The sequence below is a fragment of the Cottoperca gobio genome, chromosome 4, assembly GCF_900634415.1.
Source record: "Cottoperca gobio chromosome 4, fCotGob3.1, whole genome shotgun sequence".
Classification (NCBI taxonomy): Eukaryota; Metazoa; Chordata; class Actinopteri; order Perciformes; family Bovichtidae; genus Cottoperca; species Cottoperca gobio.
The window spans coordinates 14,434,827-14,461,124 of NC_041358.1; the positions used below are offsets into that span (position 1 = coordinate 14,434,827).

Genomic DNA, 26,298 nt, shown 5'->3' on the forward strand with positions numbered 1-26,298 from the left:
AAAAAAGAAAAAGAAAATCCCGTATAGGCTGAGTAAAAGCAAAGATGTAAACAAGAATGTAGATAAATGTATATGCAAAAGAAGTCACAGAAGTCACAATGCCAAATCGGGACTAGGGGCTTAAAGTGGGACCTTACCCATTTCCTACCCCGCTTCATCTGGCGCCCGTGCTTGGACCACACCCATCTTCAAACTAGAGCTTAATTTTGATCTCAAATACACACCTGTAAAGTTTTGTGACTGCATCTTACATGGTTGTGAAACTATCGCGTTGACAAAGTCAGAAAAAGAAGACAAACACCTGCTTCTGTGGTAGTTTCCGCTACAGTAGGTGTCTTAAGGATTACATTTTGCCATGATGACAGACATACACACAGTCTCACAAAGTGAAAACCATATCATCGTCTCTGTCGTGGCTGGTAATGAGAGATGATATATATATGGGTTAGGGTTAGGGTTAGGGTATGTATATATATATATGTACAGTATCACAACTATCAATCTGACTTAAGTTATGTAAATATGGTATTTCTTTAGTTAAAATGCCATGTTATCTTCTTAATTAAACTGATTATAATGTACCTAATTTATTGGTCATATTCAGCTTTATTCCAACACTTTAATTCGGCTCCAATAAAGAAAAGCAGCCTGATTTTAAAACAATTATAATACAACTGATCTTTAATTTAAATCAAAAACAGAAGTATTGTACATATATTTTTTATTGTAATTTGTTCTATTCTATATTTATGTTTCTTGACTTTGGCAGTACTTGCTTTTAGGTTTATTTTCTCTTGCTATGTTTATTGTTATGCACCAAAACATCAAGGCAAATTACTGGTATGCGAAAACCTATGTTGCAGTAAACCTGATTCTGATTATCGTGTCAATTTACTAGAATGTACAACTTTACCTCCTTTTTTCTTCCACATATGGATTTATTTATACTGAATGAAAACACCTCTGTGCATTATTCTTCCATTTACTGAATTTTTGAATAGTTTCTTTCTTATAGGGCTACATGTAAACATATTACTGTATTCATATTTGTTAAACATATTTAAAAAGAGGTACTAACAAGCCTATTATACATTTATATTATTTTTTTCGATTTCTGTTTCTTCTTGCAAAAAGGTGCAACTTTATTTCCGATCTTCACCACATGGTAGCAGCATATGTCTATTTTGTGAAACAAGATGGTTACAGTGTGTCAGATGATTACTTTGTCAGATCTTCTTGACAGGCGGAAGACAAATGCTTCACTGAGATACAGTAGATGCAGGGCAAACAAGAGTGAGTGCTTCCTTTTGATCTTTTTATTGATTTGTCAAAAGCAGTGTACATTTATAAAATATCACAGACTATCCTTTCATACTCCAAACAGCACAAATGTTTATTTACAGTCCACAGTTACACTTTACAATTGCAAAAAAAAACAGTTTACCATTTTTACAAAAAACTTTGTCAGTCCAAAATATTTCCACAAAACGGAGGAACTAGAGTCTCATCACATCTTTTACAACAAATGTATCCAAGTCTAGTTTAAATTTAGAGTTAAATAAAACTTCTAACTGGGTACCATCCATGTATTTTAAAAGGAACCTTATTTTCTTGTTAACAACCAAAACACTGTCCAATTAATATTTTTATTGCAGCTGTCCCAAAAGAAAGCAGACAGTGGCTTCGTCTCTAATAAAAGTTTTTCAAAGCATTTGTTGATTGCATTACTTATAAATCATCATGAATATATACGTTACTGGGCTCTAACGATGGTTTGATGCTGTTTTAACCTTGGGGAGAATACAATGTGAAACATTTAGAGACCTTTTTTGTGACTTGGACCCATGACACAGTATTTCCATAATCCTGAGCACAGCCCTGGCCTAGTAGGCAGTATATAACCAAATTGTATTTGTTCCCTTGTTTATAACTTACTTAGACCTTGAAAAAATGTAATTTATTTTTAGTTGGTAAACAAAACAGCCCCCCAGAAATACGGTATTCTGTAGCTACTCCATGAGATGCAGAGTAAATGTCAAGTGAGTGTTATCTGAAGCCATAAAACTGACAGCTGTCTCCAACAGGTGCCACAGAGCAGCAGCTCAGCTCGCCATGAGTTGGACAGTTCACAAGTTTCTCTGACACGTTCACAAGAAAGAAGGAAGAGTCACTGTCACCACTGTCAACATACTTGAGGTAAGTCATGCCATATTATTTTAGGTAACCTTTTCATTTATCACTTATCTTTACATCAGCATCACGCCACATATTATTGACTTTATCTGTTGACGTAGTTTATTATTTGCATGTGGAAGTTAAAGTTAAGATAACTAGTGTTCTTTTTAACACTTAAATAAAAGTTGTAACGTTACAACGCCGCGAAGCCGTTTGATTTGAATGAAAAGTGAATCATCAACTCATCACACGGGAGTTAAAGGGACAGCATTTAAAAGGACTACGAAGGTATAATAACACTTTATCCTTGGTTCTTGACGTGAAATACTGGCCATTTTCCTATTCAACCGGAAAGGGTATTCAGTCGAGTCGCTGTTGCAGCGCCAAAGCCCCCCCTTGGCTAGCTAGTTTAGCATCAACTCCGCTAGCATCTTCAGAGATCTTTAAAAATAAAAACAATTGACACATATCACTGAACATTTCTGCCCATAATCTAAGATAAATTATTTTGAAATACTGTTGTGGATGGTTACATTTTGAACACACCCTCATTTTATGCATGGTCAAAAAGACTTATTTGGTTCGCACTTAAGAACAGCATGTCCCATGAGTCTTAGCCATTATTACGCTGTCAAAGCCTTCTGGGAGCTGTAGTTTCTTGAAAGCTAACACTATAATCCTATGAAATGTAAATGTCCAGTTAGTAAATATGTCTACCGTATCTATCTATAGATTTTAAATGTATTCATCTACATTTTATTTAAAATCTTGTAGAAACAACATTGAATTTCTTTCAGCCTCATATACAACGAATCAAAATATACGTTTTAGACGTTTTACCCCTTACTAATGTTACAAAAAGTCACATAGAGTATAGGCCTACTTTAGAATATGTTTTGTGTCTAAAAAATATGTTAAATGGAATTATACAGAACTATCTTCACAGATCTTGTAGATTGGTAAACGAAAGACCCCAAGGCAGTCTTGCTATTGGTCTTTAAAGGTTCAATGTGTAATTTTGAGCCACCTGCTCCAAAGAAATAAGAAGGGCACCATTTCACCTCTAAACTGGGACCATACAATCTCTATTGTTCATATTTTAGTTGTAGTAGTTTGGAATATTTATTGTATTCTAATTTATTAGTTATATTGTGTATTGCATTTACTCCTGTGTAATGCCTGTCAGTCAGTCAGGGGGCAAGAATACCTAAATTCGACCAAAATGCTGAAATTGCTATTTTATAATCTGTGTTTACTGGGGCACTAATGTTAACCGAGGCTGTAGTCCGTATAACGTTAGGTTAGTTTGTTTATTGGACTAAATCCAAACTGGCAGAAACTAGAAAACAACCGCATATTCGTCTCGTCTTCCCGGTGGTTTTCTCGTTTCTGCCACTTTGAATGTAATCCGATAAACAAACTATAAAACGGACACGGAACATGGCTGTAATATTTACAAGCGAGTCAGGCAGCTGTACTTCTTCTTCCTCTGGTCTGAGTTCAGACTGGCGCTACAGTGTCTCACTATCGCCTCTAGAGGAACAAGTGGTATTACAAGAATGGACGGAGCGGAACCAGTCAGTTAGCGTGTTCATTTCAGTAGATATCTCTGCAACACAACACAGACATCTTTGACATAATGTCAACACTGCTACCTCTTCACATTCTGTTGATAATGTTACTTAATTGTTTTAATGGTTTAAATTCTGGCATATCTTACACATTTAACCTTTAAATACTCTTGCCAATGTTTTACATAGGCTACATTTCAACTCCAGTAACTAAGTACTTGTAAGTACTGTCAAGTATAATTTTGAGGTACTTTTACTTTGAGTATTTTTTATTTTCTGCTACATTATACTTCTACACTACATTTCAGATATAAGTTATTAGCTACTTTACACATTAATATTTTATATTCAAAACATCTGATCAATGTGATGTATTATTTATAAAATTACCAAACATTACTAGTTAATAACTAGTTAAATAAACATTAATAGTTATTTGGCTTTTGATTGATGCAATAACTACATTTTGTTGCAAATGCTTTTATACTTTGAATATATAAGTATTTAAGTAGAATATCTGAATATGTCTTCCACCACTGCAAATCATGCGTATATTTCCCTTGTTATTTACTGTATTGCTAAAGAATATAAGCCTCAAAATGTGCTGTTTAATTAGGGAAAATTATATTTTATCAAAAGGTTCACAGAACTGCCTCAGCAGAGCGTGGGATGATATAAGATGTCACTGACCGACAATAACCTCTGTGTAGGGTGCATCAGCACTAAATGCATCCTGCAGCATTTCAGCATGTGCGCATGAGTACTCTGGATCAGCCGGTCTCTGGAGGTCATGTGATGCTGTGGTGTGGTGGATCTGCGTTTTCGTCTCTCATGGTTATTGGCTGAGACAAATCTTTCTATACAGTAGTGATGACAACATCTACAGACGCAAGTTATTTTTAGACGCATCTTAAAAAGTAAGCCGCATGAAAAAATAAGATAATCTTCAAATAATAACACCTGCTTAAATTGATGTCATGTGCACATATAGATACATTTTATTTCCATTGCAAAGTGGATGTGAATGTGAATGTATTTTTATTTTAAGGTTCAAGTCAGCTTAATTGTCATTATACAATACAGGATTGCATTTGAAATGCAGATGTCTGTCCCTCCATGATAAAAAACATAGAACATGTATAAACAGACATTTAAATTAGAGTAAAACAATAAGATTGGCAATAAAATACAAAAAGTATATACAATTTGTACTAAGATAGTTGAATGGAACTATCTCATTTTAAACAGCTGGATTAGGAAACATGCTCTCTACTTTCTATTTGACCTATTGAGAGTTGGAGGCGGAAGTTTAGGGGAAATTGTGTAACGGAAATTCCTTAACCCACCAGTGAGACTTTCTTTTAACCTCGAGTGGTGCTTTGGTGTTTGATAAATGATTTGTTTCTGTGCATATCAATGTCAATTTACTGTCATTTTGGAGTTACACACAGTAAGTGTAAACATGAAATGTGATGTCTTCCTAGCTGTGAGTCCTCCCCCAAACTTCCTTCACTAATGTAGTACTTGTCACTCCTTTATCTTTTTATAGTAGTGGAAGTACAGTATTTGGCAACAGCAAACATCTTTAGATATGGGTAGTTCTTTAAGTTGTGTTCCTCTTCCTGCAGTTGTTTCCTCTCTAGAGCTGCAGTCTTAGTTTAGCAGCCTGTAAATCCGGTTATGACTCAAATAAACTAGAAGTACAGGATCGGCTTGTTAAGTGTAATTGGGCTGAGCCTTGATTTTCAGCCAAAAGGCTGAAATTAGGTTTGCAAACAATGTTGAAAAGAGAAATTCAGTCAATCAGCATAAGTTTCTAAGTTGTTCAGGTATATTTCATACTGCTGCGATCGATGCAGCGAGCAAGGTTTGTATTTCGATTGGAAGCTTTAGCGTTCATTGTGTGAAACCATTTTGTAGCGGTGGAGTAAGTATAGCACACTGTATAAATACTGCATTAAAAATGTTACTATTGCAAGTAAAAGTATTATTAGCACAATAAAACAAGTACTTAATATCAATAGTACTCAAGACAGATAAATGGCCCCTGTGACTGTTACATTGTTGATGATTTGCTGCTTTTGTCTGTTTTACATCATAAACAATTAGTTGAGGAAATATTCAAAGAACAAAAATAAATGTATAATAGCTTTATGAATATAGGTCACAGGATCTTTCCATTTTGCACAAGAGTTATTTCAGTCAATGGAAAGTCAAGAAGTCAAAATCCAGCACAGCTGCATTTGTAATCTGGCCTCAGAAACCTTTGGTTACAGTTTGTCCGAGAGTAACCCGTGTGTGTGTGTGTGTGTGTGTGTGTGTGTGTGTGTGTGTGTGTGTGTGTGTGTGTGTGTGTGTGTGTGTGTGTGTGTGTGTGTGTGTGTGTGTGTGTGTGTGTGTGTGTGTGTGTGTGTGTGTGTGTGTGCGTGCGTGCGTGTGTGTGTGTGAGAGAGAGATTCTGTAATTCTGTAGGGGGATGGTGTTGGAGTTTCACAGCATCATCTGTGTGTGTGTGTGTGTGTGTGTGTGTGTGTGTGTTTCCTCAGAGCCACTTCCCCCACCCTATTCATTTGGCTTGCGTGGCCTTATATGGAAAATGGATCTTGTGGTGTGAGCATTTCTAGCCAATCAGGTTGGTTTTGGATGATGGAGGAGGGAGACGTGTGTGTCTGGAGGAAGCTGTCTGCTCTGCTCTGGGTGGGGTTTTTTGGGGGTGGGGCTAACCAAGCCGGCTTGTGTTTGAAAATGAATGATATGCAGCTGGAGTTGTAGAAAAAGTGGGCTGTTGGCGTGTTTGTGTGTGAGTGTTTAGCGGAAAACCGCATTAACAGAAAAGGAAAAGTGGACGATTCCAGAGAAAACCTGAAATACAAACCAGGGAAAAAGATTATTTCCAGCAATGCAATGTGAGTAGCTCAATTTATATGTTTTATTTAATGTAGCTGAGATGTAGTCCTCTTACCATGAACTCAAGCTTTCATTCATACAGATCAGGTTTGGTAAGAAACCGGTTGGTAATGATACCTGAGAAAGCAGCTTGCTCATATGTGCGTTTCATGTGTGAGACTACAGATTTGACACAAGTTAGTATCAGTTCATTCCTCAGGTTTTATGCCATATGTCTGATCATTTTTCTTAATAACTGTGTACAGTTTTAATTAACAAGCTCGTTTCTAGCCTGATTTGAGCGCACATGTCATATACTATTACACAATATTTAAACTATAAATTGAAATAGATGTGAAATGTTTGGCTCTCTATAACATGTGGACAGCTGGTCGCCTGTAAAAGGGTGGAACCCGACCGGCAGATCTGTGTGAATCTGCCAGATGACAACGAATGTTAAAGGGATGCCTTTGAAGCCTTTCCCCTTATTTTTTATTGTCTGCATTAGCCTACAAATAATTGAAACTGGTTAAAAAGCTTGACGTGGTAGCTGTGTAGTGAGGATGCTGAAGATTACACCCAGTCGTAAACCGCTCTGCTGGGGACTGTTCAGAGGCAGCAGCTGGACGAGGATGCAGATCGTTCAGAGGATGTATTGATGGAGCTGCAGTATCTCTTGTGTTTAGAGAATTAGGTTCAGACAGTCACATGGAGATGGCTGTTATCTTGGACAAGAGGAGACTATGCATGAGAATAGAGAGACGCAACAGAAGGGCGGGGGGGTCTGTTCTGTTTGACAGGGGATTAACCTAACTGAAGTTTGCAGGCATGTTGTTATTGTGTCGAGGAGAGCCCCTTGTTTGGTTTTAAACATCCAGGTTTTTGGCTAAAGGTGGGGTTGTGATAACTGTCTGCTTTATTAGAAGACAAACCTTTTCATGAATTAATGTAGAAGTAGTAAGTGTTGTTATCTTTCCAACTGTTGCATTTTCCCTTTTCTGAATCGAACAGCTGTTACGTACAACTCTGCTCTACATTCATAATCCTTCCCTGACATCATGAATGCATGTCAGTTTGCGCAGTGCTAAATCCATCAGATAATTAATCCTGGGTATTTACTGTGCCGGCACATGACAAGGAAACTTAAAACTATGCAAGAAAGGATGGAAAAGATGTCTTTCTGGGTTTAAACGAATATCTAAGATTTTGATAATCAATTCAACGTTTGAGGCCAAACATTTGCTTGTTCCATCTTCTCTGATGTTAAAGTTTGCTGCTTTAACTTTTATATCGTTGTAAATTAAATATATTTTGGTTTTGGATTGTGGATCAAACTAATCGAGACATTTGAAATTGTTACTTAAGCATCTAGAACACATTTTTCATTATTTTCTGACAATTTAAAAACAATTAGTCGATCGGGAGGTTAATCTGTACTGAAAGTAATCACTATGGTCTCTTGGGAAGAAGGGAAGTTCAAGTGAAAGGGAAGCCCACAAACATATCCATAGATCGATAAACCACAGTATTACAGGAAGTGGATTAGTACAACATCTGAAAGTTAACACACCAGGCAGGGGGTTTATTTTTGGACAAATCATGGATGGATGACTCCGTAACCCTTAAAAACAAATGATTGATGTTGTAATGCATTCTCAAGTGGGGGGTTGTCATACCAGAGCTAAATCAGAGGAATGCATCCCGAGCCATTATTTGTGACATAAACGTGATGAACTCATGTGATGATGGCTCATCAGACCAAAATGGACAATGTTTAGGAAATATAAAGGGAGCAAACAAGAAATAGACTCGGGCTTTTTCCAGTCTTTTCTTAAGTTCAGCGTCACGCCCCTCACACATCTCATTCCTTCACCCCCCTGCTTGAAGATAAAACAGACAGGGCCTAAAGACATAAGAGGAGGAGGAGGGGGGATATTTAAGATAGGTCTTTGCCCAAACCACACCCCAGTTCACTTCATATTTGCCTGCCTCCACCCTCAACTTAACTACCTTTCAATACTGCTGCAAACCCACATCTCCTAACAGCTGTGTCCTTGAGGAATCTGCAGCTGCATTGGAAGAGAGAAGTTAAATAAAATGGCAGCGATGGTGAAAGATCACCCTGTTACATCTGTTCCCTTGGCTGAGAGACCTTCTGGCCTCCGTAGGACTCATGAAGAAAGTCTCTTTGGGGTCAGCTGGCTGCTCGGCACATGACTTAAGCAGGATTGATTTTCTTTTACAACAGTGATGGACGGCTGCTGATCCCTCAACATCCAGAATTTCAGGAATGCTGGTAATTTAGTCCCTGCCACTTTAGACACAATTCACTCATGGAAGATGACATTTTTGTCTGTTTTTGTAGTTATGTATTCAAAGGTGTGGTTGCGGGATGGAAAATATTTTGGTTCCTTCTCTGACCTCTCTGGAGCCCAATTGTCCCTAACAGGCGAGTCATGATAGGCTGCTTCCACAATAGGCAGACGAAGCCGCTGGTATGTGTTTTCAGCCCTCTTAAATAAACAGGCCAGCAGCAGCAGCTCGGACCTGTGTTAGCAAACAGAGGGGCTTGAATGAGAGGGAGCAGGTTTGACAGTGGTCGAGTGATGTAGGTTTATTGTTAGGAGGCTTTGACATGTTGCTGGTGATGAGGTAATGCCAGAGGCAGAAAAACTTTCTCTTTGAAATGGAACTGATCACCTTTTAGACACTAACGCCATGTAAATGATGCAGGATGATTTATAGAGGTGCAAAGATTAGCCTTCATATCTCTAAATTAAATGAATACTCTTACTTACTTTAGTTTTTATCTATATGGTTTTCATTGTATTTTGAGAGGGTGGAGCAACGTTAGGTGTTTTGTTGACCAAGCTACGCAGTGAAAGGCAATCTATTATTTCCAGCAAGATAATGTTATCTGTAGCAAGACTTTCTACTTTCCACAGCTCCATACGTTCCCACGCAGTTGCCATACAACCACATTTTCTCAACAGATCAGTGGTAGTACAGGCAAATGCAATGTTTGTTTAGCAGCTTGTAAAGTCAGCTACAGTATAAAGGTTGATAACATGTTGTAATACATTTGTGCATGGTTCTTCTTTTTTCTAAATGATTTCAGCAGGTCAGTCGCCATCAGCAAATTTCCTCATTTATGTCTAAATAACCGTCAAATATGAAACCTGCACAAACACAGGAATGGGAGTGTAAAAATAAACGCAACTACAACAGCTAGAGAATATACCTGGTGCCAACGACACTCAGGTGAGAGTCTTCGGAGTACTACAAGCTGCCGGCTGTCACACGTTGATGCTACTGTCTCGCAATTAGGGGAGCAATTCTTTTTTCTTTTTAAAGTCATAGGGTAACTTCTCAAGAGTGTGTCTAGTTTTATTTTTAAGTCAGGAAAAACCTGACCCTGAAATAATGATCCTAGGTCAATATACAGTATCTACACATATTATTCACAAAATGTACTACAGAAAACGCCAATATTAGAGTTACATATTAGTCAATAACAAATATTTTAGGTTCTAGTCGTATGATCCTCTGAATGTAGTGACATCATAAATCTAATTAATCAAGTTTTTCTCAGATGATTTGGATACATGCTACAAAGCGGACTCACCATTATAATAACAAACAAATTAGCAATAAAGTGCAAAAAATAAACAAACATCAGTAATCATAAGTCAGAAAATTAGTCGGCAACTAGTTTGATAATCACTTTATCAAAAATTCAAATCACTCTCTGGTTGTAGCATCTCAATTGTTAGGATCTACCTCCTTTCACAGTTTCATCTCATCTTTTGGTTTTAGGCAGTTGGTTGGACAGAACGCATTTGAAGACGTCGAGTTGCAGCTTTATACTAAAATCACCAATGAATTAGCTTAAACGTCCTAGATTTGGACATTAGGGGGAGGAGAGTTTTTGTCTTTTTGCAGATGTACCCGAGTATTGAATATGCTTACACTACTTGACACATGTCTTGTGTCAAGTTATCACCCGTTACAGCCATAACTTTACTTGTTGCAGATGCTTGAAGGTGATGTGCTTGTCAAATATACAGTACAGTAGCTAACAAATCCCGTCCCTCCGCTCTCCTCTCAGTGACCGTGTGTGAGCCCACCGCCATGTCTGAAGCCGTGGTGATGGAGCCTCCCAGAGGGGGCGGCTTCCTGAAGTCATCGTGCAGTGCAGGACACAGCGCAGACTCCCTCGATGACGGCACTGTGGATATAGCAAAGTAAGTCCACACAGACACATCCAGGACCTCTTGACACCACTCGTCTCAAGAGCTTTCGATCTCAATCTTTGAGTTGGAATACGAATCTGAGAGGGTCACACGATGAACAATAAGTACGAGAAAGAGAACAAACATTTTTATGCTCCAGGAATTAATATTTATATCTTAAAGATGTTTATCTTTGCTTTGAACTTCTTCCAACCTCTACAAATAATTCAAATTCAACCAAATCAGAATGTTAAAATCACCTTTAGCTTGAACTGCTCACGCCATGTAAAGGGCACATGAGGTGGTTTGGCACTGGAACATGTTTTTTCAATCGAATGTCAAAAAGAATGTCATTTACTACAGAACTATCTTACCAATCTTAATAATGGCACACCTGTTTGCACTTTCCTTGATTGAGCGGCTGATCTAGCTCAACATCACAGGCAGAACAACAGTAGAAATCCTATAAATCCATAAAACAAACAAGTGTGTGTCATTTATACACCATATTTGATAATGTATCAAATAGACACTAAAACATTGGAGTGAAATTAATAATTAAACAGACACAAAAACAAGATGAATTATTGTGAAAAGGGTGAAAGGCAACCATCACAGTGACCTTTGGGGAGGGCTCTTGAGTTTTTGCTACTGGTCTGGAGTTATATGTTGTCAGGGATTGCTAGCTTGATAGCAGCTTTTTGCACAAGCATAGCATCGTCTTCCACTAAGATTTGAGAGGCAGACGACAGCCAATTATACCAGCCAGGTTAGAGCTCCAGCACTCGGCAGTAGTGTATTACATAATGTTAGTAATTGTGCGGTCTCATTGTGTGTATGATTGCATTCCTGCCCGTGTAATCATAGTGGTTTTATCACTTTGTAAGCTTTAATTGAATGCAATAATTATATCAACTTCACTTATAGACTATTATTGTGAGTGTTTACAAAATCTACAGTTGACATTAAGGTATAATATGAACTTTTAGGATGCTGATGGTGAGTTTGTGTGTTGGGAGCCACAGTTTTCCACACCCTACTCAGAGCAGGTTCAGCTTTCTGACCTCTGGTCGTCCCCTAGGATCTCATGTGTTAAGTGCCATGTATTTTCCCTTTCCCTGTCTTCAGTGAGTCTTCAGAGGAAGAGTCTACAGGGGAAAGGGAAGAGGAGATTGGTGCACATGATGAAGTCGCCAGCAGCACCAAGACAACAGCGGTCCCTGCTGAACAGACCTCAAACACACAAGCAGGTGAGGGCTGAAGGAAAGCCACAAGAGTGTGAATTGAATGCGTTTACTCTTCATCCCTCCCTGACTTCCAACACTTGTGAGGGTGGTGCAGCCGGATTCAAATTATGATAAGCAATATACACAACAATACACACAACGGTCCCATCTTCTAAGTTGGCTCCGGTTGCTGAAGTCAGCATTTGTGAACATGTTTTTGACCTTTCCCCCTCAGGATGTGGGCCAAATCAAAGTGAGCGAACTCCACATTTTTTGGCAGAACAAACTTGACTTCCCTTTTCCTGCCTGGTTTTTCCTGTCCGCACTTTCACATTCCTTTCTGTCTTAGTCACTGAGGGAACAATCCTGGCATGCGAACTTCTTATGCCATGATATTTGTTAAGTTTATTTTTTGACTTGGTCTATGTCTAAGGTCATCCTTTCAGTTCTCAAAGATTTTCCCACTGAAAGAAATATCATTGAATTTAACTATCACCGTACATGTCTGTCAATAAGACAATAATCATTGTACTGATAACCAGCTGTTTGTGTTTGGTCATAAAACCACCATAATTTACTTCATCTGTCTGCAAGATGACACGTCGTATATTGAAAACATCCTGCTTTCTGTCGGGTCAATGACGAACTTAAAAAAAAAAACCACATGGGTGCAAATTGGGTTTTGTTTTTGTCGTTCGAGCCATCGGTTCTATCGCTAATAATAACTTTGTAGTCTTCAAAGTGTTTGTGTAGGTCCCTGAACGCTGCAACATTGCTACAAATAGGTCTAACATGGGAAGAAACATGGCGGTTGTAAACAAGCCAGATTATCTAAACCACTTTATTTAAAGATGAAACAAAATGTTAGAGCACTAGAAATGTTGCTAAGAATCCCTCAGTGCACAGGAAACTGTGCGCACACAACTATGGCCAGCACGTTAGCTCAAAGTTGAACCAGGAAGATGTTCTTTAGGGGGTTGTATTTTCTCTTTCAAATAAGTAACCGTTTGTTTACAACCTGTATGAGGATCTTATTCATGTTTTTGACATCAGCAATTAATTACATTTTTATTTCTAATAATAATAATAATAATAATAATAATAATAATAATAATGATACACTTCACTTATAGAGTGCAAGGGACTCAGACACATTACATGCCAATTTGAATAAAATAACCTTTTATGTTTCACTTGTTTGTTTCTCAAACAGTAAACAGTCAGTGAACTATTGACTTTACTGTTTCAAAGAAAAGTACATCTAGCCAAGCAGACCTCACTGCATCCTGTGTGACTGTTGCCACAGGTTTAGATCAGGCTCACTCATTTGCTCAGTTAGTAGCTTTAATGTAGAGCCAGAGGGTGTGTGGCATCCACTATAGCACGACAAATACAGGGTGTCTGTTGCAACTCACCTGGAGATTAGGGGAACAAGCAGAAGGTTTAGTTCTGCATGTTGCTTGGAAAAATTCAAATCTCTTGACAAGCGTTTGCTCATTCTTCTGAATGTCTTTTTTCCTCCAGTGAGTGCCCGGCGCCCAAACTCCCTGCCGGTGCCGGCAGCGGGAGAGCCCGGCCTGTGGACGTCACAGGGTGACGCAGAGGTGAAACTGAGGATGGGGGACTCTGGCCTGGCTGCTGAGACCCCTCTGACCGTCAACCAGATGTTCACCTCAGCTGTGGAGCGCTTTGGTGACTTTCCAGCTCTGAACTGGAAGGAGGGCGAGCAGCAGAAGAGCCTGAACTACAAAGAGTACTACCAGACCTGCCGCACCGCTGCCAAGAGCTTCCTTAAGGTAGTTTCTTTTAACTATCAAGTAAAGTAGTATAAATAAAAGTCTTGTATGAAAGGATTAAAGCATCACACAGCATTTACAGTTAAAGTATTCAGATGCTTCTTGTTTTTATTACAATCATCTTTGGGAGGATTTTAGCAGCACAACCACCAAAACCTCCTGTTTAGAAGTATTATGGGATACTGTCAAGTCTGTGGACTTGAGCTCTTTTTTTTTGGCAAAATGACTAATCACACTGACTGGTGGTTAAAGTGTAGCTAATATAATAATAAGAATTTTATATTCTGCATGGAAATGTCAGGATTGTTTTAGATCTATCACTTGAGGCTTACACCGTCAGGTTTAGTGTAAACCAAACCCAGAACAGTTCGACATGTTGCAGGTCCGATGATGGAAAAACTGGTTGTGCTCAATCAGAGTAGTCTCATTTCAAAATATATATATATATATATATATATATATATATATATATATATATATATATATATATATATATATATATATATATATATATATATATATATATATATATATCTCAATTGCACAACCTTTACCCCACATTTAAAAGTGAGGAGAGAAGAATCTGTAAGGTATAGTGTGAGTGAGGCAGCGCCGGACAAGCCTCGGCTGTTAGTACACGACAGAGCACGTTATTGTTTGTGAAACTCAACAGTCATTAGCATGGAGACTCAGCAGGGCGTCATGTGTACACACACAAAGACATACCTACAGTTGTCTCTCTGTACATAAACATACAATCTAACCTGAACCTCCACACATGCCAACATGCAACGTGATTTTCCATCTGTTGAGCTTCAGATGTCAAACCTCATATTGTATCTCAACTGTTGTGAAAGACATCATGAGCTTTTAAAATAAGCTCATTGGTATCGGTTCCCACTACGGCGTGACAATGTTCCCCCTGGAAATTCAAAACCATCTCCAAATGTTTCAGGAAGACAAACTTCATTTTAGACTGATTTCAGTGCATTTAGGATAGTATAACTTTTGGAACTTCTTTTTCCAACATTGGAAATGTATATATACAGGATATGCCCAAAATATTACTAGGATTAATGATGTATGTTTTGTTTTTTTACAGCTTGGTTTACAGCGCTACCACGGCGTCGGCATCCTGGGCTTCAACTCAGCTGAGTGGTTTATCTCGGACATTGCAGCTATTTTGGCAGGGTGAGTTTCATCATCAGCTCTGAATTTGTCAGTGATGACCACCGTGTTCCCTCACTCAGCTGTGTTTGTGTGCATGTCTTCCATACCAGAGTTATAGGTTACCAGGGCACAACCTTCACGTGTCAATCTATTTCAGCAAGTAGCCTCTTAGCTGAAAGACATCTTAATTAATAGGTTACAGCACAGTGACAAACAGAAAGCTTATCCACTGCAGCGTTGGACAACGTAGTACTTTCGCTCAACATTACTTTTGACAGTTTGAGTACATTTGCTGATATATACACATTTACTCACATGCACTTTTAAATGCAGGACTTTTACTTGTAATGGAGTAGTTATACATTGTTCTATTGATCATTTTAGTAAAAGGACTTTAGCTCTTCTTCCTCCACTGATGAATTGTACGCAGATCACTTAACAGTAATCGCACAACTCTCTTCTGCGGTGATTGCATGATAATTCAGCATCAACGGCCCCAAGTGAAAACAGAAACCTTGTGCATCCTTCAGCTAGCTAAAAAGGGACTGAGACATCGACTACCATCCGAGAATCCAATAACCCTTCTACTTAGGAAAACCAAACTCATTGATTAGTCAAGGGCAGATTTGTCTCAGCTGAGCTGCTTACACCACCAAACATCTGTGACAGGACATTAGTTGTTTTTTTTACGCAAGCGTCTGCCCAATTTGAGTTATATCTATTTATTGCAATTTCTGGAAGGCTGACAAGTGCATTGAGAGAAAATGGTTTGGTTGTACAGAAGATCAGTACATGTCGTTTCTCTTGTGTGCTAAGAAAACAAAAAAACTGCAAACTGCTGATACTGTTAGCGGATTCCCCAGTTTCCCACGCCTACCGTCTGCTCAGTGCTGCCGCATACCAACAAGAATGTATTGAAACTGCAGTTAGCTTGTCAAACCGGTACCATCAATTGTAGGTTTAGTTTCTTAAACGGAGTTGTCGACTTATATTTGCTGCAGGTCATGTTACGGGAAAACCAAAACAACAACGCTGCTAGGTCAGGTAGTTCATATTTTCCCATCTTCACTAGGAATGGGGCCGTTAAGAAAACTAGAAGGGCACTCACAAAATAATGTGTGCATCAACCCGCTTCATAATGGAATTGGTTCTTCCTTGGCCCATGCTACACACTTCCAAGTTTCATGCAAATCAGGAAAGTAGGTTTTACCTAATACTGCTGAAAACAAACAAAACCGAAAACATGATCTACTTGGTCGGAGGTAAAAATGGATACTTATGTTTTTTTCACCTAAAGATCAAGGTGATTGAAAAACCAGCGCAGATGAATGTACATCTGGTCAAAGTTGAGAGCCCGTTCGATGGAGACTGTTTTTGGGACATCATGAAATATCTCGTACTACAGATTTTTAAATGTACTGTAAGGCAAGGCAGAATATTTATATAGCACATTTCTGCAACAAGGCACATCAAAGTGCTTTACATGGAACAACAAAAGCATCGAGATAAAATGCAAAAGAAACGCGCCACAAAAACACATTCGAATAAAATAAAAAAACATCATTAAAGAGCAAAGAGAATAAGAAATGAAGGTTTAAAAATAGAAAGACTGATATAAAATACAAGAATACATGTTATAGTGCAGTTTAGAGCTGCAACGATTAGTTGATTGACTAAAATAATCACCAACTAGTTTGATAATCGAATAACCATATTGTTTCAAGCATAAGTGGCAGAAAAGGACTTTTCAGCCTCACAAATATGGAGATTTCCAGCTTTTCTCTGTTTTATATCATTTCATTTTGACTCTGGGGACAGAAAGCAGACTTGTCCCTGACAGGTCTGGATGGTTGATAATGTGGCAGAAAATCCACATTTTGGCCTTAAACCATTCCGTACGATTTTCCATCATTGCTCAAGGGCAGAGGTTCATCTGAAACTGTAAATGTGAAAGTGAAACTTTCCTTTTGTCTTCTGTAGTGGGTTTGCGGTTGGCATCTACACCACCAACTCTCCTGAGGCATGCCAGTATGTAGCAGAAAACTGCAAGGCCAATATCATTGTCGTGGAGAACCACAAACAGCTGCAGAAGATCCTTCAGGTGAGATCACAATGAGTTGCATATAAACATTGTAGACAACTATAAATTAAAGATTAAAGTTTGGTTTACTCAGAGATGAGATCAGGACCACAAAAAAAGCAGGAAAAAAAGGACCTATGTTTTTTCTAAAGTTCCAGCAAGGGGATTTGTATTGTGCTGCCACCATTTATATAGTTGGTGTCAACCATCATTTAGAGATATAAAGGAAAGTGACGTAGCTGCGTCCTTTTGTAAATGAACACATAATGAGTGGCAAAAATAAAAATGACGTTCCCGTTAGATGCAAACGTACATACGCGTCACAAAGCAAACCTCCTGTGGCGTAAAGAGACGGCTAAATGATTTTGCAAACATACAGAAGTTTGTTTTGGCAATACAGTATTGGTCTTATTTATTCTTCATTAAATCATTAAATACCGACAGCCACACATCTTGTTGACCGCTGCCTGTATATAATTGTATTCTGTTTGTGTTCAGGTTGAAGACAGGCTGCCGCACTTGAAAGCCATTATCCAGTACAAAGATGCGCTAAAAGAGAAGAGACCAAATCTGTACACAGTAAGTACACAATCTGTTCACGGCAAACATGAAAAGATTTGTTTGGTTTAATGAAACATCATCCAAGTTATTTTCTTTGTGTACTGCAGTGGGCGGAGTTCATGGAGCTGGGACGGGATGAGCCCGACGCACCCATCGATGCGATCATCTCCAGCCAGAAGCCCAATCAATGCTGCACGCTCATCTACACCTCAGGGACCACAGGCCAGCCCAAAGGAGTCATGCTGAGTCATGATAACGTAAGTTACATCAGCAAAATGTGTTTTTACCTCGGGGATACACACCCGTTTTATAAATATTGAGAAGTGCAGATGCAGCTGACTTTCTCGTATATAAAACTTACACTACTTGTTAGTCAGGTTTCTATTCAGGTATGGTTCAGAAAAATAACTCGAGGCATTCAAATGAGTTTCGTACCGTGTGTTAAAGACAATACACGTGAACATAGTCAGTGTTGGAATGTAACCCAAGTGCAATTACTCAGTGCTGTAAGAATTATAAAAAAAGGTAATTGTAGTTTACTCGAGTATTTCCATTTTATGCTACTTGTACTTCACTACATTTATTTTATACCTTTTATTTTGCGACTGACTTTGCACATTCACGTTATTAATACACAACTAATAAATGATGTAGTATAAGGCAGTTGAAATAAGCTCCACCTTTACCAGCCGTTAAAGTGATGTACATATTATTGGTCATGCTTATACACATGTACTTTTACTCAAGATTTTGAATGCAGGGCTTTTCCTTGTAACAGAGTATGTTTGTCCTGTCTGAAACAATAAAGAATTCATACAAGCATTTTATTCTTGTCAAAGTTCACTTATAGGAGGTATTAATCACTGTGGTCATAAACATTTACCGTTGTTTTTGTGTCCTTCTCTGTATCTTATAAATACGGTGTCTCTATGTGACCTCACGTGCATAAAACAATTGAGATACCTTATATTAAATGTAGTCCTCTCGCCTTCCCCTCAGATAACCTGGACCGCGCTCTCCACCAGCCGCCACGTGCGTCTGACAGACGCTACTCAGGCTCAGGAATTGGTGGTCAGCTACCTGCCGCTCAGCCACGTCGCTGCTCAGATGGTCGACATCTGGGTTACCATGAAGGTCGGAGGGGCGACATATTTCGCTCAGCCAGATGCACTAAAGGTGAGATCAGTTGTGTTTATATGTGGTGAATAGTAAACAAACATCCAACATATATGGCTTGTTATTTACTGCAGAGATTTACCATAAATATTAGAATATTGAACACATTTCCATGGAAAGAGAAACATTCATGCAGTATGTCTTTGATATTTACAGAATAAAATACTGATATTTATAATAAATTATTTGTATAGCAACCTTTCATGCAGAGAAGCCCAAATTGCTTTACAAACACAGGACCTAACTCTAAACATTCAGACGAGAACGTTAACAGGGATAAGTAATAGAAAGAAATGCAGTTCTAAGAAATGATTATCCCAAATAAAAAGCCAAAGGGTTTTAATTTCCACTCTAAGATCAAGAGGGAGGATATTTCCTAGTTTAGGGTTCCTAAAAACAGAAATGATGACTTTAGTTAGTGTTGAGTCATGAATCATATTTCTATAATGTGTCCTTTCATAGCAATGACGAGATTGTATCTGCCGTGTAAATAACTTGTCTTGTACGCTGCTGCATCTCAGGGGTCTTTATTTCTTAGGGCTTCTTTTATTTTATCATTACCATCACCTCCCTACACATTCATTAACACATCTTGAGGCTGGACATGTAAGTGTAATACGTAGATGTGAAAAAGCTTTTCATGCAATGATGTTATCTGCTCATTTCATCTCCACGTGAGCTGTAAACTGCCTCTGATGTTTAAAACTCTTTTATCATCAGGGCTCTCTGGTAAATACTTTAAAGGAAGTGCGTCCCACAGCCTTCATGGGCGTCCCACGTGTCTGGGAGAAGATGCAGGAGAAGATGAAGTCCGTCGGAGCCAAGTCTTCAACTGTGCGCAGGAAACTGGCTGCCTGGGCCAAAGATGTCGGCCTGCAGACTAATCTGACTAAGATGAATCAGTATGTACACGTTATCAAATCACAGCTTTATTTAAACAAGCTTAAGTCATTTTTTGTTCTTGTTTACATGCTTTGGTTCCATCTTTTTAAATGAAATGTTATTTGTGAAATGTTTTTACCTCCCTCTTATGCCATCACTTTGATTATAGGAATATTGGCGAAGCAAGTCATTTTTTGCTATCTAGACATTTTGAGAGGTTTAAAATGAGTTTATGACATTATGTTTCAAATGAATCTGTTGGATGCTGGATTTATGTGAGCCTGTTTAAGTCATTACACAACTAGACGAAGAGTCTACAAACATGCTCTGTGAGGCTGGGCTTGGAGCTAAATGCTAACGTCACCATGCAAACATGTATTCAGCTAAGTACAGCCAAAGATGATGGGATTGTCATTAGTTTTGCAGAAATGTGGTCATAAACAAAAAGTATAGATTTTTAACCCCGATGATGGCACTAGATGAAAAGTCCAGGTATCACACAGTCAGCAGGATTCATCCTCTCAGGAACATGAATATCTCTACAAGATTTCAAGGCAATCCATCCAATAGTGAGATATTTCAGTGTGAACAGACTGGCTGACATTGCCATCCCAAGATGCCCGTGCAGCGTGGTTCAAAACACTCACTTGGTGTTTTTTGTCTCTCCTCAGAAGCGGAGCAGCTGGCCGCACACCGCTCAGCTATCAATTAGCCAAAAAGCTTGTGTTCAAAAAGGTGCGTAAGGCTCTGGGCCTGGACCGCTGTACCAAGTGCTACACCGGCGCCGCTCCCATCACCAAAGACACCCTGGAGTTCTTCCTTAGCCTGGACGTCCCTCTGTACGAGCTGTACGGCATGAGTGAGAGCACCGGGCCTCACACCGTCTCCGTCCCTGAAGCCTTCAAGCTCACCAGGTACATTTTACTTCTAAAATTTGTCACAGAATTTCCTTGCATTGTCAAATCAGAGCCAACTCAAAACACGTGCTTGCTGCTGAATTATAAAAATGTTGTTTTGTCCTGCAGCTGTGGTAAAGAGATCCCGGGGTGCAAGACGAAGCTGCACAACCCAGACGAGGAGGGAAACGGTGAGATCTGCTTCTGGGGCCGTCACGTCTTCATGGGTTACCTCAACATGGCCGACAAGACGGAGGAGGCTCTCGATGCAGAGGGCTGGCTGCACTCAGGTGATCTGGGAAAACACGACAAGAACGGATTCCTCTTCATTACCGGAAGAATTAAAGGTGCTTATTCTATTTTCCTATGTAGCGTTTAAACAACACTCAGAGAGAGGGGGGGGGGGGAGAGCGAGAGTGAGACTCTTAAGTCTCTCAAAATAATATATTGATTCAGTGTCCTGTTACAGGAGATTGAATCTCTGTAAGCTTTAGGAACATTTTTACTTTATCCCTAATCAATTAAACCTGTAACTTAACCTGTGTTTCTGTTTGATTTTTAGAGCTGATCATCACAGCAGGAGGAGAGAACATCCCTCCGGTTCCTATTGAGGATGCGGTGAAAGAGGCTGTGCCGCTGATCAGTAACGCCATGCTGATCGGAGACAAGAGGAAGTTTCTGTCTATGCTGCTCACCATTAAGGTGAGTCTTAGAAGCTGTGACCTGAGGAGAGATGCATAAAACTGTACGCAGAAATAAAGAGATATGCAATGACGGCTCAAGAGTAAATAAAAATGATCAAAATCACTCAAATTATAAATGCACCTTTTACAGAACACTGTGCAGACTGCAATTTACCGATTTCTTTATTTTTCAAACAATCTAAACAATGTTTTAAAGGACTTATTTTATAAATACCAGTTTGTGTGTGAAATGCACGTGTAGCTTTTATACATCAGACTTAGACTTTACAGCAAGCGTGGTTCTGTTTGTGCAGCTTTAAATCAGCGTTGCAGCAGAGGACACCAGGGCACCGTAGTGAGAAGAAAGTACACAAGTAGATAACAGGATGTAACTGGCTGTTGAACAGAGTGAAAGGTATCAGATAAGAGACTGAAGATGTAACTTGTCAGCAACACTGTATCTACTGTAAACTTCTTATCTTTATACCTTTTTCTTATCTAATCTAAGAAAGAATCAATATCAGTCTCAACTGTTTGAAGTTTCTCTTCCTTCCAGATTTACTTTCAGATGCTGCCATCTAGTGGGCTTTAAAGAACTGCAAGATGGTGTAGACAAAACAAAGTAATGTCTTAATGCTTTAAATGGACACGAACATTTATGTTAGGCAATAAAATTAAACCTTTTTTTTATATGTTTTTCTCTCCAGTGCCAGGTAAACGCAGAGTCAGGAGATCCAGAGGACGAGCTGACACCAGAAGCTGTGGAGCTCTGCAGGAAGCTGGGCAGCAACGCCACACGAGTCTCTGAGATCGCAGGCGGTCGAGACCGGTCCATCCAAGCTGCCATTCAGGAGGGAATCAACAGAGTGAATGAGAAGGCAAGCTCCAACGCTCAGCGCATTCAGAAGTGGATCGTTCTGGATCGGGATTTCTCACTGACAGGAGGAGAGCTGGGTGAGTGGGACGGGAACGCAGGGAGTGACGATTAGGGGTCTCGTTTTGCAGAAAGTAGAGTGCTGTTGACTCTGAATTCCACACATTGCAGGCTTAAGATGTACAAAATAATAATGTAGCAGCTAATGCCTTGGAATATCTTTCCTGAGCCTATTATTATTATTATTATTATCTCTATGGGTTGTAAGAGTAATTCTTCCTTCTCATACTTTTTTCCTTTTGAATAATTTATCGGGGGCCTGGAGTTGTGACCCGATTAGTTGATCGACAATCACTCAAAATATTTGACTAATAGTTTTTAATTTCTCAAGCAAAACTTTCTCTTATTACAGCACCTCAAATGTGAAGACTTGTTGCTTTTCTTTATCATGTGATCATTTACTGAATCTCTTTATTACTAATTATAACAAGTCTCCTAAGTCTCAGACCTTTTGACAAAACAATTCATCTGCAATAAGAAAAGGATTGCAGCTTCATAATCTTGAACTCATTTTTCTTTTAAAAGCAAGAATTATAGTAAAGAAAATCCCAAAACAAACTTAACTTTTGTTCTTCACAACCTTTTTACCATCTCATGACCCCCCAAGTTGGAAACCACTTCTTTAATAATTCTCTATATCTGTGGTTTAATCAAGAGTCACATGTATTATTTTATCTTATTATCTTTAGCTGTAGAAATCTTCCTTTGTGCTCCACTCCAGCCTTGAATCCCGTGCAGACTTGGCCTAGCAGCAGTTGAACCTCTGACACACTGACTTCTAGTCGAGTTTCGATGACCTTTACAGGAAAAGGCAACTGGGTTTAGACTAAATTTCCAGGTGCAGTCTATACTGGTAGTTTTTAGAAACCACGTGATTTTCTTTCAAGTGTTGAACAATATGAATTCTTTACATGTTTCACAGGCCCGACCATGAAGCTGAAGCGGCCAGTGGTGGTGAAGATGTACAAGGAGCAGATTGAAAACTTTTATAAGGAGCTGGCGACTCCAACGACCCCCGACAACCCGCTGCCTCCCAAATAGAGCTGCTCCTCCGCCTGCAGGGAGACTGTCTGAGTTAACACCCAGACGCACCCCCTCCTTTATCCAACCAATTTTCTCTGGTAAAGTTTTGATTGCCTTAAGTTGTTCTGTCTTGGTTTACATTTGTGGGAGTTGTACAAAAAAGGAAACAGATATAAGAAGCCATTGTAAAATATCTTAATGATTTTGAAGTCGTCATAATTAAGCTGAGTCTACTATTTATTTGGATTACTGGGGTGAACAGTAATATCGGTTAGATGAAGTAGCAGCAGCTGTATGTAAGGAAAGTTGTTAATTGCACTGCATTTCTAGAGATGGAGACATAATCCAAAAAAAAAGAAGTTCATAGGATGTTTTTAAAGAAATAATGTGTGTTTAAACATATTTTTCTTAATTTATTTTCAGTTTGCCAAAGTTTACATGAGCCAAATGAGCTTCAAATTCTTGAGAAAACTCCATTTGTGATTCAGCAATCATCTCTAAATGTTTACTGGCCTTTTACATGCATGTGGTGTTTGTTTGTGTCTTTGACAGTCGAGCTTCAAAGAAAATATTTTATTTTGTACACATTTAAGTCAAACATTTACTGCAAAGGTAGTTGCAGTTACTATGTGTATTGAAATGTATCTCATTACTGAGCATCCAAATTTTTTTTTTGCTTTATAAACATGTCATTGAAGCCATATCTATTGCCTTTTGTAATTATAGTCAGACTCTGTATGCTGACTCAATGCAGACCCTTACACACCTGCCTGGTCCTGTGGAAATGTTTTCCAACAGTCCTTCTGTGTGTAGTAGACCTGCTGTGATTTTTGTGGAATATTGTAAATATAGTTTGCCCACATCATAATCATCTCTCACTTGTTTTTACAGCCAGTTTATTCAGTAGCACTGAAATCACATCCATCTTTTTTTTTGCACTCAAACATGAAAAAAAAAAAAAAAAGTGGGTACCTGGACTGGGAAATGTACATAAATTACTGGTCTGTACCATCCCTTATGCATCATCACACATAAAAGTTCAAATGCGCAAGGTTTTGAATTAGAGACATCATATCTTTAGCCTCCTGGAAGACAATGAATACATCTTTAAAGAAAAAGGAAGTAAAAGAGCTTATGAATTAATTGTGTATATAATAAGCATATTGTAGGTAATTGTAGCACTCTTGATAGGTTAAAGGGAAGGCGGGTTATGGATCTCTCAAAGTAATGAAGTTCAGGTTAAACAAAACTGAGTAATTTTGAATTGTGTACAAGGTTAAATAAGGAAATGACGGTGATTCAGTGTCTGGATTTGCCTGACCTGAAAGAGTGGCTGTTAACAATATCAGGGTTGAAAGATGGAAATATGCATGAAGCCACAGAAAAAGGAAGCAGGCCTGTTTCTGTCTACAGACATGTGAATGTTTGTGTTTGATCAGTTACGGAATAAAAGTTGATTGAGCTGATGTGCCGAGTTGTTTTTCGGTCTGTCTTTTAATGTTTCCTATTTAATTTGATTATTTTATTGTATTCTTTTACTTAACTAAAAGTGGAAGTTACAATGTAAATAAAGAAAACAAAGCAGTTATTCCTCAGATACAACACTACCACAAACCCACAGCCTGAAAACAAACCAAAGAATTGATAACACAAAATGAATCAGGAATAGTTTCAACAAGACTAATGAAAGTTACTTACCTCCTGCTGGGGGTCTTTCGAGTTTTTCACCAACAAGCTAAACGAATGAAGAGACCTACAGATTGTTTTCACAGCAAACATGACGACTGTTCCTCTTCCTGGACTGGAGCAATTAATGTTATTAGAAACACCTGTGCTTCCTGCTACAAGTCAAAATGTGTGCTTAACGTAATTAGTGCTTCATTAGAGGCAGCTGTGTTCAGACTACACAAGACGTTTGCTGCAGATACTCAGATTAACTTAAGTCTGTCATTTCCAATAAAGTGAAAATTCAGAAACATTTCTGAGTTCATTTGTACCTCTTTGTTACATGTTCATGGTAAGAATTTCACCAAAATGCTAAGAAATAAAGGCAGTTCATACATTTAGGGATATTTTACCATAACTCTACTACTATGGATAAAATCCTTTATCACTGTGTATGTAATGTTACATTTCAATTTAACAGAATTAAATTATGGTTATAAAAAAATAACCTGTTTTTGGTTTATCCTGCAATTTAAATACCTGACAAATATCACGGCAAGAAAGATCGGAAAAATATCAGAAAATATCCAGTACTGACGTACAGAAGTCTTGATTATTCTTTTGTAACGTTGCCCACAATGATCCATCACAGCCAGATATAAAAAAGGACAGATAACTCAAAACAGCTTGGTAAAAACTCCCACTAGTTTGTCAGTGCAGAGCTGCGTCACAGAGTGCAATTTATTGATCAGCCTTCCCTCCCTATAGTGACATTTCCTCGATAGATGGTCAATGCATCATGAGCATTATTGCCCGGCCCGCTGCGTGTCCTTTTAACCCCGCAGACTGCATTGACCATCACATGAACTTTACATGAACCCTGCACAAGCACAAGCAGCCAGGACCGGGTCACACAGCTGTCAATGAAGATCGGACACACGCGGGGACAACAGTACTTAATGACTTTATTAATATGATTTCAAAATAAAAAATAACATTAAAATAACATGTTTTGCCCTTGTTAACAACTTGCATCATATGGCCACATGGTGGCATTGTAATGCCAAGTTCTTATTTTCAAAAAATACCAAATTGTTCTGCACATCCAGTTCATTTGTTCTGCTTGGACCACATATATGGAACACATTTCAGACTCCACCCTCCCCCCTTTTACCCCAGTAAAAAAAAAAAAAAAAATCAAACCTTTATAAATACAGGCAACCCTGTCTCCCTGTCACAGACACATGACGACCACTGACACAGGAAACATCCCGTCTGCACATACCCCCTCCCACCCCCTCCACATATTTGCACCCATTTGCTCTTTAAAGATCCACACAGT

The 26,298-nt window shown here is 38.7% G+C and overlaps 1 protein-coding gene and 2 long non-coding RNA genes across 9 annotated transcripts; 1 reads left to right on the forward strand and 2 right to left on the reverse strand.

The window, feature by feature from the left end:
* Nucleotides 1–2,070: 2,070 nt before the first annotated feature.
* Nucleotides 2,071–24,757, forward strand: acsbg2 (acyl-CoA synthetase bubblegum family member 2). Of its 4 annotated transcripts, none has more exons than XM_029429780.1 (15): nucleotides 6,503–6,652; nucleotides 10,741–10,876; nucleotides 11,993–12,114; nucleotides 13,615–13,886; nucleotides 14,989–15,077; nucleotides 17,037–17,157; nucleotides 17,635–17,715; nucleotides 17,805–17,954; nucleotides 18,697–18,873; nucleotides 19,594–19,775; nucleotides 20,427–20,669; nucleotides 20,781–20,998; nucleotides 21,214–21,353; nucleotides 22,042–22,288; nucleotides 23,191–24,757. In XM_029429780.1, the coding sequence occupies exons 1-15, from the start codon at nucleotides 6,646–6,648 to the stop codon at nucleotides 23,307–23,309; spliced, it is 2,304 nt and encodes a 767-aa protein (XP_029285640.1). In that variant the 5' UTR covers nucleotides 6,503–6,645; the 3' UTR covers nucleotides 23,310–24,757. The 4 variants fall into 4 exon arrangements, with proteins under 4 accessions (XP_029285638.1, XP_029285640.1, XP_029285637.1 ...); XM_029429779.1 differs by lacking the exon at nucleotides 6,503–6,652 and adding exons at nucleotides 8,734–8,928; nucleotides 9,751–9,893 and having other exon boundaries at nucleotides 20,427–20,998; XM_029429778.1 differs by lacking the exon at nucleotides 6,503–6,652 and adding an exon at nucleotides 2,071–2,196 and having other exon boundaries at nucleotides 20,427–20,998.
* On the reverse strand, nucleotides 10,175–18,798 carry LOC115007086 (uncharacterized). Its single transcript, XR_003832145.1, has 3 exons — nucleotides 18,661–18,798; nucleotides 11,259–11,327; nucleotides 10,175–10,860 (listed from the first exon to the last, which is right to left on the reverse strand). It is a non-coding gene; the product is annotated as an uncharacterized LOC115007086 (long non-coding RNA).
* Nucleotides 19,790–25,784, reverse strand: LOC115007085 (uncharacterized). Of its 4 annotated transcripts, none has more exons than XR_003832144.1 (4): nucleotides 25,559–25,784; nucleotides 24,990–25,092; nucleotides 22,015–22,284; nucleotides 19,790–20,946 (listed from the first exon to the last, which is right to left on the reverse strand). It is a non-coding gene; the product is annotated as an uncharacterized LOC115007085 (long non-coding RNA). The 4 variants fall into 4 exon arrangements; XR_003832142.1 differs by having other exon boundaries at nucleotides 22,015–22,174; nucleotides 25,559–25,577; XR_003832143.1 differs by lacking the exon at nucleotides 25,559–25,784 and having other exon boundaries at nucleotides 24,990–25,465.
* Nucleotides 25,785–26,298: the final 514 nt, after the last annotated feature.

Bases quoted from the DNA above. Each gene is read 5' to 3' on its own strand.
- acsbg2 (XM_029429777.1), top strand. The intron at 10,877-11,992 runs GTAAGTCCACAC...CCCTGTCTTCAG, and splicing joins GGCACTGTGGATATAGCAAA to TGAGTCTTCAGAGGAAGAGT. The intron at 22,289-23,190 runs GTGAGTGGGACG...CATGTTTCACAG, and splicing joins ACTGACAGGAGGAGAGCTGG to GCCCGACCATGAAGCTGAAG.